This window comes from Aethalodelphis obliquidens, unplaced genomic scaffold (assembly GCF_003676395.1).
Source record: "Aethalodelphis obliquidens isolate GAN/ISIS:26980383/991018 unplaced genomic scaffold, ASM367639v1 scaffold42, whole genome shotgun sequence".
Classification (NCBI taxonomy): Eukaryota; Metazoa; Chordata; class Mammalia; order Artiodactyla; family Delphinidae; genus Aethalodelphis; species Aethalodelphis obliquidens.
In genome coordinates, this window is record NW_020837986.1 from 7,740,995 (window position 1) to 7,755,277 (window position 14,283).

The 14,283-nt window shown below is 41.0% G+C and overlaps 1 protein-coding gene across 3 annotated transcripts in view; it reads right to left on the reverse strand.

Moving 5' to 3' along the window:
- The window catches only part of RALGAPB (Ral GTPase activating protein non-catalytic subunit beta), a 100,180-nt gene that overhangs the window by 69,864 nt on the left and 16,033 nt on the right, over nucleotides 1-14,283 (reverse strand). For all 3 annotated transcript variants that reach the window (XM_027078316.1, XM_027078314.1, XM_027078315.1), the window contains exons 2-3: nucleotides 10,691-10,906; nucleotides 6,756-6,958 (exon numbers count right to left, since the gene is read on the reverse strand). In XM_027078316.1, the coding sequence (XP_026934117.1) occupies nucleotides 6,756-6,958; nucleotides 10,691-10,876 (389 nt within the window). In that variant the 5' untranslated portion in view covers nucleotides 10,877-10,906. The remainder of the gene's footprint in view (nucleotides 1-6,755; nucleotides 6,959-10,690; nucleotides 10,907-14,283) is intronic.

Consider the following 14,283-nt stretch of genomic DNA (forward strand, 5'->3'; position numbering starts at 1 on the left):
CTAGATTTTTAGAGGATAATAGAAAGTAAACTTCACCTCTAGATTTTCTAAGTGTGAAATGTGCCTGGCGCATACAACAGATACTCAATAGGTTTCTGCTGAATGAATGAGTAAATACCCACAGCCACTTCCACTGCTCACACAGCAGAATGGCCTTTGTATTCTTCTAAAAAATTTTAAACACACATTTACAAGAATTCTGCACGTGATTTCATAGTGCTCACAAGTCCCTCTGAAGCTAATGTCTGCTAGAGAAGAGCCTACAGAATGGAATATCCTAACAGATCCCCAAAACTGACGAGATATAGAGGCAATTGCCTCAGAAATGAGCACCTGCTACTGCTGCTCTACAAAAAAAAAGGCAACATAACCCAAGATGGGGGCTCCAAAGGTACCCAAGATACTCCCAAAGAACAGTTTTATAACGCTTTTTAGTCCACAGGACCATTTTTCTCCAACAGAATTAGATCAATATATCAGGTCCAAGCTCCAGCCCTTATCCCCACTGTCCAAAGTGGATCACCTTGAGAATTTCAAGAATCGTAGTAAACCCACTGCACCAGCAAATGCTGAACTGCCCTCCGGAGTTCTCATGTGAAACCCAAGACAAGTAACTAATACTACTGAAATAAATCTTGAGGCCAAGTTTCTGTATATTATGACTCATGTTACAAATTCATAAAACATGTCTGAATGAGAGTAGGGAATCGCAGAGCTGCCTCAAGAAATCCAGAAATTGAAGTGAGTGCCCTTAGAACTCCCATCACCACCTTAGAATAAAGATTCTCAGATTCTGGGCCATGACCCAGAAAACCAGAAACTTACACTGGAGTTGCAAAAAAATGACAACCTTAAGTTTTCCCTAAAGAAGTCGGATCTAAAGTAAAATGATGAGACATTCACTTAGGAAAAGCCAAGAGTCCCCAAGAGCAGGAAGATGTCCCATGTTCAGTTTGATGTGAATCCAGTCCATGGGAAGCCATGAGGCTCAAGCTTGTGTCTGTTGCTCTGGCTACTAAAGAGTAAGAAATACGTAACAGCCCCAAACCTCATGTAGCCATGTAAGAGGGAACCAAGAATAAGAAATAAATATACCACTAGCAGTCCTGGGGGTGACACTCTTGCAAGATAGCAATGACATTAGAAGCCTCCCAAATGGTAACCCAGGCCTACCCACCCTTTCTAGGTACCACCTGCCCAGTGGCAGAAAAGGAAACATCTGCTCCTTAGGTACTGTAGCCTCACTCAGACAGCCTAAATTTAAGAGCAGGGTCCAAGTTTCTACAGCTAAGAGAAACAAGGTAATCTTTACTGAAAAATAAACAGAAAGGTCTAAACACCAAAAATATTCCTTTCCCCTTAATATTTTCAAAAGCAACTTGTGAACTTCAGAAAACTGTTCTAGAACATGGGGTGGTGAATTATGTATGGCCAATGGGTCAAATCTGGCCTGATATCTGTTTTTGTAAATAAAGTTTTATTGGAACACAACCATGCTCATTTATTTATATATCATCTATGGCTGCTTCCCTACACCAGCAGAGTTGAATAGTTGTGACAGACACCGTATGGCCCACAAAGGCTAAAATATTTACTATATGACTCTTCACAAAAAGTTTGCCAACCACTGCTTTAGAAGAACATCACATTTTCTAAAGAAGTTTATTTGAGCAATGAAGACACTAATCAATTTTAAATGATGGGTCACTCTTCACTCAATTATGCAAAAAAAAAAACTGATAGGCAAAAAGAGAAAGGCTACATCCACTCTGACTTAACCTCTAGCCAAGTAGTAGAGGCTGTTTCCTCTATTCTGAGTGTTAGTTTTCATAAAAACAACTAACTAAGTAAACTTGATGACAATTTTATGAACTATCTGAATTTAAAAACAATGAAACTTCCAGTAATAGGAGATGAGATCATAACTCCCAATATTTAGCACTGAAAATATTCAGCTCCCTAAGACATTACTGGCCATGAGAACTCTAATACTCAGTTCAGCACCCACTCAGAAGTATGCACACACACACACTTTTGAGAAAATAAGCTAACTACCAAACAGTAAGATGAACAATTTATAAGGCAGTCATGTTTCTCAAAAGAGAAAAGCCAAAGCAAAAGCCTAATTAACTCAAATGTCATTGATTTTTCTCATCAATACAAACTGAGCACTGAGAGTTGGTAAGAGTACAAAGAGGAAAGAAACACAGTGACAGCACTATCCATGAGACTGTCCCACGCACTAAGAAAAAACCTAGTAAATTAGTCTCCTAAATGGGATGACAAGAAAGCATTAAAAGTATTACATCATTTTAGAAGAACCTGCTTAGCCACAAACAATATGTCACTTACTTCCCATCATTTCCTGTTATAATTCTATTTGAAATCAATAAATATAAGCAACCAGCATTTTATTCACCCTAATGTAATACCAGTACTGCTCTAGGTGCTGTGGAAGTCCAAACTATATACAACCTAGTTCCTACCCTCAAGTTGGTTAGATGGGGAAATGAGACATACACATTTTAAAAGATAAGCAATAAAACTGGAGAGATACAAGAAGTACACAGGAAGTACCCTACAGGCTCAAAGAAGGTGTGATCACTATGGGCCTGGATGATCAGGTAAGGCTGAATTTAAGATGAACCATCAAGAGAGAGATGTGGACAACTAGGACACATCTAGGACAGGGAGAGGAGGATGAGGATGGAAAAAGAGTAGGTAATGATGGAGAAGATCTTTAAGGAGTCTTGGGAGAATGTTTAATTTATGAGTCTGACCAAAGAGCAGGGCTCACGCAGAATTAGCAGCAGCTAATCTGGTTAGGGGCCAGATTACAGTAGGCATTTCACACAAGATAAGGAGTTTACAGGCATACCTTACTGTACTGCACTTCATTCTGTTGCACTTCACAGATATTGCAGTTTTTTTACAAAATGAAGACTTGTGGCAATCCTGCATTGATTGAGCAAGTCTATCGGCACCATTTTTCCAACTGCATTTGCTCACTTTGTGTCTCTGTGGCACATTTTGCTAATTCTCGCAATATTTTCATTATTATATCTGTTATGGTGATTGTAATTGTTTTGGGGCACTACAAACCACGCCCATATAAGACAGCGAACTTAACTGATAAATGTTGTGTGTGTTCTGACTGCTCCACCGACCGGCCATTTTCCTGCTCTCTCTCTCCCCTCAGGCCTCCCTATTCCCTGAGAGAGAGCAATATTAAAATTAGGCCATTTAATAACCCTACAATGGCCTCTAAGTGTTCAAGTGAAAGGAAGAATCATGTCTCTCACTTTAAATCAAAAGCTAGAAACAACAAGGACCTACCTTATAGCACAGGGAACCATATTCAGTACCCTGTAATAACCTATAATGGAAAAGAATCTGAAAAAGAATATACATATGTGTGTGTTTATATATGTATGCGGGTATATATATATATATATATATATATATACAAAAAACTGAATCACTGCTGTACACCAGAATCTAACACAACATTGTAAAAAGGTAGAAATGATTAAGCTTAGTGAGGAAGGCAAGTCAAAAGCCAAGACAGGCTGGAAGCTAGGCCTCTTGCACCAATTAGACAAATTGTGAATGCAAACGAAAAGTTCTTGAAGGATATCAAAAGTGCTACTCCAGTGAACACACAAATGATACGAAGAGAAACAGGCTTACTACTGATATGAAGAAAGTTTTAGTGTCTGGATAGAAGATCAAATCAGCCACAACACTGCCTTAAGCCAAAGCCTAATCCAGAGCAAGCCCCTAACTCTCTTCAGTTCTATGAAGGCCGAGAGCAGTGAGGAAGCTGCAGAAGGAAAGTCTGAAGCCAGCAGAGGCTGGTTCATGAAGTTTAAGGAAATGCCTCCATTTAAAAGAAAAAAAAAAGTGCAAGATGAAGCGGCAACTGCTAATGTAAAAGCTGTAGCAAGTTATCCAGAAGATCTAGCCAAAATAATCAGAGTGGCCACACTAAAGAACAGATTTTCAATGGAGACAAAACAGCCTACAGCCTTCTATTGGAAGAAGATGCCATCTAGGACTTTCATAGCTAGAGAGAAGTCAACTCCTGGCTTCAAAGCTTCAAAGGTCAAGCTGACTCTCTGGTTAGGAGCTAATGCAGCTGGTGACTTCAAGTTGAAGCCAATGCTCATTCACCATTCTGAAAATCCTAGGGCCCCTAAAAATTATGCTAAATCTACTCTGCCTGTGCCATATAAATGAAATAAAGCCTGGATGCCAGCACATCTGTTTACAACATTTTAAGCCCACTGGTGAGACCTACTGCTCAGAAGAAAAGATGCCTTTCAAAATATTACTGCTCATTAACAATGCACCTGGGTCACCAAGAGCTCTAATGGATGTGGACAAAGAATGTCACCTGCCATTTCAGTAAACAAACAATATTGTGGCCATAAAGCCATCAGCCACTGCAGCTGCCCCCCCACCCCCATGGTGCACCCTGAGGGGACTTCAGGACAGAGAGAAAGAAAATAGTGGCCCTAGGTAGTTAAGATGCATACCAAAGGAATAATTTCAATGAGCCCAAACTGTTGCAGCTTCCCATACACAGAAAGGCACTAAAATCATTAACTTGAGATGTCTGTTTTTTGATTAGCAGTAATCTTTTGATGTTCCACTACACAGTTTTGTTTTTTTCCCAGCAAAACTCCTATACATCCTCGCTCCTCCCTTACCTCTCTGGAACAGCCCCTCAGAACTGAGAAACAGTATCCGGGCTATAGTCTTCAGTAAGTCCACCGAATAAAACATAATTCTCAACTTTTCGACTGTGCATTTTTTTCAGTCAACACTGAGATGTACAACAAGATTAATGTTTGCCTGCTAACCCAAAATCCATTCTGCTGCCCACGGATCAAGGAGCAATTCCGACTTTCAAGTTTTATTATTTAAGAAATACATTTCTTAAGACTATAGCTGCCACAGACAGCGATTCCTCTGATGGATCTGGGCAAAGGAAATTGAAAACCCTCTGGAAAGGATTCACCATTCTAAATGGCATTAAGAATATTTATGTCATGGGAACAGATCAAAACATCAATATTAATAAGAGTCTGGAAGAAGCTGATTTCAACCCTCACGGATGACTTTGAGGGGCTCAAGACTTCAGTGGTGGAAGTAAATGCAGATGTGGCAGAAATAATAAGAGAACTAAAATCAGAAGTGGAGCGCGAAGACGTGACTGAATTGCTGCAATCTCATAATAAAACTTTAATGGAAGAGGAGTTGCTTCTTATGGATTAGCAGAGAAAGTGGTTTCCTGAGATGGAATCTACTCCCGGTGAAGATGCTGTGAAAATTATTGAAATGACAACAAAGAATTTAGAATATTACATAAACTTAGTTGATAAAGCGGCAGCAGGGTCTGAGAGGATTAACTCCAATTTTGAAAGAACTACTGTAGATAAAATGCTATCAAACAACATTGCATGCTACAGACAAATCATTCATGAACTGAAGAGTAAATCAATGTGGCAGACTTCACTGCTGTCTTATTTTAACACATCGCCACAGCCACCCAAGCTTCAGCAACCACCACCCTGATCAGTCAGCAGCCATCGCATTGAGGCAGAACCCTCCACCAGCAAAAAGATTTCAGTTCACTAAAGGCTCAGATGGTTAGCATTTTTCAGCAATGCTAGTATTTTTTAATCAAGATATGTAATTGTTTTTTTAGACATAATGCTATTGCATATTTACAGACTACAGTATAGTATAAAAACCTTTACGCACTGGGAAACCAAAAAATTCATGTGACTTGCTTTATTTCAATGATCGCTTTATTGTGGTGGTCTGCAACCAAACCTGCAATATCTTGAGGTATGTTTGTACAATTGATCCTATAGCCCAGAGCTCTTAATGGAGATTCCTCTTTTTTAATTCAGATTTTTCCAAAGTAATCTTCCTTCTAAATTTAAAAAGTTAAAATTTACAGGGCTGGTTTTTGGATGATTCAAAGTCCTCATCATCTGACAGATCAAAAGCCCTAACCAGAACTTTTCCAAAAGGAGGGAAGCCCACTTGCCCCTTCCACAGACATAAAAAACAGCTGAAAACAGATTTTTCTCAAAGGAAATCCCTACAAATAGGTAGGCAACTAATGCTCTCTTCTCCATTATTTTCTATATTTCCAAAATCCTTTATAGTGACATATAATTCTTTTAGAATGGGAAAAAAATGTTTTAGGCACAAGTAAGGCAATCTTACATTACAATATTTAAGGTCTCTGCCGCAGAGATAGGGGAAAAACTCAATAACAAACTGTCAAGAGTATTCTTTTGGTCTACTACAAATGTGCCTATAATTTCAAATCTGCTTACTTCAATGTCTTCATTCTCTCATAAGAAAGATTCATTTTAAGGTAGATGGCTTAGTCGCCATTAGCTTAAGTGGAGACAAGAATTATGTTAGGCAAAAGTATAGGTTTTTTTGACTGGAAGGGAAAGGGGTCACAGTATTTTAACATCTAATAGCTATCAGATCTTAGAAGCAAAGCCAAAAGCCATTAAAATGAACACACACTTGTTAAAGAGTCCTAGTAAACATTATATAAGCCCATCTCTCTCATTCATATTAACACACTCTTTAACTGAACAAGTAATGAAAGTTACTGTTCAAAGGTCTAACAATGAAATCAGTTCCCATAATATAAAAAAGTAACATTGATGAGTAGTTTATTATGATCCTAATAACAGGCCAGATAGACTAGTATAGCTTACCTTGGTACAAAAAGATTCTGCAGGTGTTTTAGTATACTTTGAACATATAGATTAGGCTCTTTAATAACTGGCAATGGAATAGAATCTTTCGGCAACACTAAAGCCATAATCCAGTCAGTATATACATCAACACAATATTTTACAGTCTCTCCGTCCAATGGAAGGGTCAGTCCATAGCAAATTACTTCCATGGTCCATTTTACCTAAACAAAAAAAAATATACATATAGAATTATTACACATTCCTATCTGTATATCAGTAGATTGATTTAAAATGTTAACCTCTTATTGTCAAAAACCTCTCAACTGAAGTATATTCATCTCAACATACATCAGATTAATTCTACAGAATGTACTTTCCATGTATAAGACATAATCAGGGGGCTTCCCTGGTGGTGCAGTGGTTGAGCGTCTGCCTGCCGATGCAGGGGACACGGGTTTGTGCCCTGGTCCGGGAAGATCCCACATGCCGCGGAGCGGCTGGGCCCATGAGCCAAGGGCGCTGAGCCTGCGCGTCCGGAGCCTGTGCTCCGCAACGAGAGAGGCCACAACAGTGAGAGGCCCGCGTACCGCAAAAAAAAAAAAAAGACACAGACAACGTTTCCTAAGCAAAAGATTTAAGAAGAAAATAAATTACTTATTTCTAATTAAGCCTATGTTGGCTTTCACTCCTTAAATATTATTATTGTTTCCTCTGTAAAATAAAAAGTACAGGTCATCTTGATTTTCCATAGAGATCGGAGGCACACAAATAGAAAATTTTAGATATTTTTCTCCACTTAATTTGCATGCAGGTATGTGTGTCATTTAGGAAATCACTTACATAAATTTAATTATATTCCATTTCCAGATTATGCAACTTTAACAAACAACAGGAAGGAAGATGAACTGCCCAACTCTTATTTTGCAACTATTTTCATTGGCAAAGAAAATATTTTAAATGGAAGGCCAAGAACAAACAGAGGTCAGAAGGGACTGAAGCTGGGTAAGATCTTAAAAAGGCACTTGGCTGCACTAAACGAGTTCCAGCCTCCTGACCTGTCTGAATCACAGGGGCCGAGAGAAGGTGCCTAAGAGACTGCTGACCCACTGCTTGCAGTCATGAACGAATAAGGCACAATGAGAAAGGGGAAATGGCCTAATTTGCAAAAGAGGATGAAACTATATTCCAGATAATGTAGACTGGAAAGTTTAAGTGAATTCCAGACAAAACTCTGGGACAAATTACTAAGCAGATGATCAGTGAGCACTTATGAAAGGGAAGCAGGGTCACTGAGAACCAGCCTGCTCAAAAAGAACAAGTCATGCCAGACAAGCTTCATTCCTTTATTAAGAGGGTTACTATGAAGGCAGCTGACAAATGTAGAAACCTGGCACTGATTTAAAACCAGTTTCTGAGGTACTTTCATAAATATTATCTAAACATCAAAATAACTGGTGTGAGAGGGTAAACTATCCTCATTTTATTTTTATTTTTTATTTTTATTTTCTGGCCACACTGCATGGCTCGTGGGATCTTAGTCCTCCAACTAGGGATCAAACGTGTACCCCCTGCAGTGGCAGCGTGGCGTCTTAACCACTGGACCGCCAGGGAAGCGTGGAGTCTTAATCACTGGACCGCCAAGGAAGTCCCCATCCTCATTTCATACATAAGAAAACTGAAGTTTAGCAAATTAAGCAATTTGGACCATGGCACTCGTTTGGAAATGCTGGAGCTGAAAATCTAGTCTTCCAACTAGAAATCTAAAGCTATTCTCACCATGCCATTAACAGCCTTCTCTGGCAAAGGGGGAACTGGGTTTTAACAAGAAATTTGGTCCTTGTGGACAAGATGGAAAGATACAGCCCAGAAGGAGGTAGAATGGTTGGATTTGTAACTGGTCAAAATAACATGTCAGAATAGCAGTGGATTACTGTACCAAGGCCATTTTGGAAGAAGATGCCCAATGGCATGCCAAAGGCTCTGCCAAGATTTTAACTTGGAGAAAAACAGATTACATGCTGACCATTTGTAGATATCACAAAGCTAAAAAAAAAAAAAAACTAACTTGTTAAATAGAAATTCAGGATTCAAAAAGATTATAACAGCTTTGGGCTTCCCTGGTGGCACAGTGGTTAAGAATTTGCCTGCCAATGCAGGGGACACGGGTTCAAGCCCTGGTCCCGGAAGATCCCACATGCCGTGGAGCACTTACGTGTGCCGCAACTACTGAGCCTGTGCTCTAGAGCCTGCGAGCCACAACTACTGAAGCCCATGCACCACAACTACTGAAGCCCGCATGCCTAGAGCCCGTGCTTCACAACAAGAGGAGCCACCCCAATAAGAAGCCCATGCACCGCAATGAAGAGTAGACCCTGCTCGCCACAACTAGAGAAAGCCCGCGCACAGCAACGAAGACCCAACGCAGCCAAACATAAATAAATAAAATAATTTTAAAAAAAGATTATAATAGCTTAAAACTAAAGCTGAATCTAACAAGATAAATACATGTACTGAAATTTTTAACCTCAGAACTACAAAGGCTAAGGGTAGAAAATACATAACAACAATATAATATAATAGAAAGTAACATATAACAGCAATAAATGTTAAGAGTGACTATAAAAACACAGTGAAGCTGTGACAAATGAGGTGGGAAGGGGTATGGAGGGGGTGGGATTTAGCTGAACAAGAGAAAGAATTTTAAAACAGGTTGCAAGTCCCTAATTATCACAGGAAAGACCAAGGAGAAGGTATCTTTGGTAATATCTTCACACAATAGTTCAATTGTGTAATTTGAGAGAACACTGGATTCAAGACCTATTCTCTCATATACTTTTGAGGGTAGGAAAGGAGAAAAAACAAGGGCTGCACTGAGCACCTTTATCTACTCACATGCCATCTCTTCCCAGGAGAGGGCAGAAGGAATTACAGACACCAAGAAGAGAGTGCGCAGGACAAGTCCTGGTCCTCGGGGTAAGTCTCTGCCAGGGCACTCTGAGAAGAAAATGCTCCTCAGTATGAGGGGCTTCCCCTTTGGCAACCCAGGCTCTTTGGCCTACAGAGGGTAAATAAAATACTTCCTGAGCTATAAACCTTAGTCTCCTAACTAGAGTTGTCTTATATCTAGATTAAGCCTAATCTCTCCTTCACAAGAAATCAAAATGTAAGTGAAAAACGGTGCGGTGTCTGAGAAACAGGTAAACCCAAAGCCTAAAGGTTGTATGAACGTCCTCAAGCACAGGGGACAAGTTCTAATCCCGATCTTAGCCAGACCTCATACTAGCAAGCTCTGTATCACTCCATTCTCAGGGCCCCTTCATGACTCCCCACTGGCAACTTAACTTCAGCCCCGTCCCCTGAACCCAAAAACAGAGGACCAGCTCTAGGCCAAGCCACTCCAAAAGCTCCTCATCTTTAGGAACAGCAAACACAACCCCCATTCCAGCCACGTGGGCTCACAGCTATACAGACTTAGCTGCTCTGTAGCACTCTTAAACCTAGAAGTCAGACAAGGGTAGACTGGGATGGAGACAGCGGGAGAGCCTCAAGTGCAGCACACATGTGTAGCCTGAAGACAACACAAGATGGGCCTTCAGTCAGAGGCCATCTAGACGTAGGAATGAAGACCTTCCAAACACAACCTCTGAACTGAAATCTGAAGACTAAGCCTAAAACTTAGGGAAAGGGACCTGACAGGCAAGTCTCTGTCTCAGCTCACAGCTCAAGTGGAGAACTGGGTCCAGCTAGCAGGAAGTCCCAACAGCACAATGGTACAACCTAATCCTCATAACTCCCACAGACTCTGGACCCCAACCCTCAACCCAAATATGGTCAAATTAAGACGTCACACTACACTGAGCAGAAATCCACTTAAAAAGAAAATGTTAGAAAAATTATTCTTCTGTAACAAACTTATATTTTCACAGAGTAGAATGAAATGAAAAAACACTTACTTCTTTGTCAGTTTTCAACAAACTCTCACCACCAGCCGCTGAAAGGGTACCTAAGGCCTGCCCGAGAGGATGAACCACCGCATTGGCCACCTCTCGCCCAACGCTCTCTGGATAGCTGTGTAGCACACTGGTGTGGCCCTGATCATTCTGAATCACCAAATGCAGCGACCTCCACTCAGAGTACATCGTGCCGCTAAAGGACTATCCAAATGGCACCTGAAAAGACAAAAGAGAATTACAAGTCAAACTATATTGCTGCAAACTAATAAAACTTAGTAAATACATATTTACCCTACATAGCAAGATAAAGAAGCTGTGAATATATTGCCTTGAGAAGACTGAGGAAAAAAAACATTTAAATGTCTTGAGAATGTCCTAAACAGCCTCTTAGTGAGATCAGGTAGGAAAGGCAGACCCTGGGAAGCAGCTCTCTGAGCACCTCCCCAAAAGAGCCCTCAGAAGCCCAGAGTAGAGCTGGGGCAGATGATCACCGTGCAAGGGGATAAAATAATCAAATTTGGTACACTCACAGCATGAGGGAACCTTCTACATTTCATGTTCCAGAATAGAAAAAGACAGAAGAAGGGTATGCTCTAAGTAGGAAAGGGAGACAAAGGAAAGGGTTTACTCTAGGCCCCAGATTTTTCAGTCAACAGTTTCCAAGTACCTATTACTTGCTAGAAACATACCCCTGCAATTTCCCACCAATGCCCTCAAATCAGACATAAAATTCTTTGAGAATATTTCATTCTCTACAGCAGTGGCATACATTCTTCTGGTAATGGGTCCCCTGGAAGTCAACGTCCTTCAGAAAACATGTAAAGACCTGCCACTTACTGAGCAACTCATGAAATCACACAACTCTATGAAAATTAAATAATGCTATCCCTAATTCACAGATGAAAAAACTGAGGCATAGAGAGGTCTGCTGCTTCCCTGAGGCTTCACAACTATAACATGGTAGAGGTGGGTTTTGAGTCCACATCTGTTGGGCTCCAGGGACCATGCTCTTAACCATAGCATGTACTGCCCCTCACTAACCTATACATTATCCATGACATGTCCTGCTTTTCCCTATGCTGTATACTCTCCATGAAAAGATATCTAAGTCTACCATACAAATGAGAAACTTTAGCCACAGAAAACATATCTATATGAATGCAATGTAAATATTACAATCATAAATGCCATACTCATGAGTAGAATCAAGGATGGTTAGTCCTTTCCAATTAATTTCTATTAACTTTCATTTTCTACTTGCTCCGAAATCTGTTTGCCCAGCCAGCAGAGTTTAAGGATACACTTAAGCTTTAAAAAGTTCTATCCCTTAAACTAGTTTTTCTTCAAACTGGTAGCTTTGTTTAATTTTATCTTACAAAGCCTCATTCCAGCTCAATAAGTATCAGTGTTTTTCAAGAGGATATGGTCCTCCTCTGAACAAAGAGGCCCTGAAAATGGGAAGGCAGAAAGGATGCACCAGAATCGAACAAGGTACCTACAATGTGAAGGATGGGTGGATGCGACTGACTGTTAAAGTTGCCTCAATTTCCTTAGGATTTATAAGGAACCCCCCTAAGGATATCCTGATGTTCCCCCTGCCCCCAGCACCACCGCCCTAAAATAAGCACTCTCAAAAACGGACAGGAAAATTTGTGGCCCTGAACCAAGATGACGGAGTAGAAGGACGTGCTCTCACTCCCTCTTGTGAGAACACCAGAATGACAACTAGCTTGCTGGACAATCATCAACACAAAGACACTGGAATACCAAAAAAGATACCCCACATCCAAAGACAAAGGAGAAGCCGCAATGAGACGGTAGGAGGGGCACAATCACAGTAAAATCAAATCCCATAACTGCCGGGTGGGTGACTCACAGACTGGAGAACATTTATACCACAGAAGTCCACCCACTGGAGTGAAGGTTCTGAGCCCCACGTCAGGCTTCCCAACCTGGGGGTCCGGCAACGGGAGGAGGAATTCCTAGAGAATCAGACTTTGCAGGCTAGTGGGATTTGATTGCAGGACTTTGACAGGACTGGGGGAAACAGAGACTCCACTCTTGGAGGGCACACACAAAGTAGTGTGCACATCGGGTCCCAGGGGAAGGAGCAGTGACCCCAGGGGAGACTGAACCAGACCTACCTGCTAGTGTTGGAGGGTCTCCTGCAGAGGCGGGGGGTGGCTGTGGCTCACCGTGGGGACAAGGACACTGGCAACAGAAGTTCTGGGAAGTACTCCTTAGCGTGAGCCCTCCCAGAGTCCACCATTAGCCCCACCAAAGAGCCCAGGTAGGCTCCAGTGTTAGGTTGCCTCAGGCCAAACAACCACAGGGAGGGAATCCAGCCCCACCTACCAGCAGTCAAGTGGATTAAAGTTTTACAGAGTTCTGCCCACCAGAGCACCAGTCAGCTCTACCCACCACCAGTCCCTCCCAACAGGAAACTTGCACAAGCCTCTCAGATAGCCTCATCCACCAGAGGGCAGACAGCAGAAGCAAGAAGAACTACAATCCTGCAGCCTGTGGAACAAAAACCACATTCACAGAAAGATGGACAAGATGAAAAGGCAGAAGGCTATGTACCAGATGAAGGAACAAGATAAAACCCCAGAAAAACAACTAAATGAAGTGGAGATAGGCAACCTTCCAGAAAAAGAATTCAGAATAATGATAGTGAAGATGATCCAGGACCTCGGAAAAAGAATGCAGGCAAAGATCGAGAAGGTGCAAAAAATGTTTAACAAAGACCTAGAAGAATTAAAGAACAAAAAAACAGAGATGAACAATAACTGAAATGAAAACTACACTAGAAGGAATCAATAGCAGAATAACTGAGGCAGAAGAACGAATAAGTGACCTGGAAGACAGAATGGTGGAATGCACTGCTGCGGAACAGAATAAAGAAAAAAAAATGAAAAGAAATGAAAACAGCCTAAGAGACCTCTGGGACAACATTAAATTCAACAACATTCGCATTATAGGGGTCCCAGAAGGAGAAGAGAGAGAGAAAGGACCAGAAAAAATATTTGAAGAGGTTATTGTCGAAAACTTCCCTAACATGGGAAAGGAAATAGCCACCCAAGTCCAGGAAGCACAGCGAGTCCCATACAGGATAAACCCAAGGAGAAACACACGGAGACACACAGTAATCAAATTGGCAAAAGTTAAAGACAAAGAAAAATTATTGAAAGCAGCAAGGGAAAAATGATAAATAACATACAAGGGAACTCCCATAAGGTTAACAGCTGATTGCTCAGCAGAAACTCTACAAGCCAGAAGAGAGCGGCATGATATACTTAAAGTGATGAAAGGGAAGAACCTACAACCAAGATTACTCTATCCAGCAAGGATCTCATTCAGATTCAATGGAGAAATCAAAAGCTTTACAGACAAGCAAAAGCTAAGAGAATTCAGCACCAGCAAACCAGCTCTACAACAAATGCTAAAGGAACTTCTCTAAGTGGGAAACTCAAGAGAAGAAAAGGACCTACAAAAACAAACCCAAAACAATTAAGAAAATGGTCATAGGAACATACATATCGATAATTACCTTAAACGTGAATGGGTTAAATGCTCCAACCAAAAGACACAGG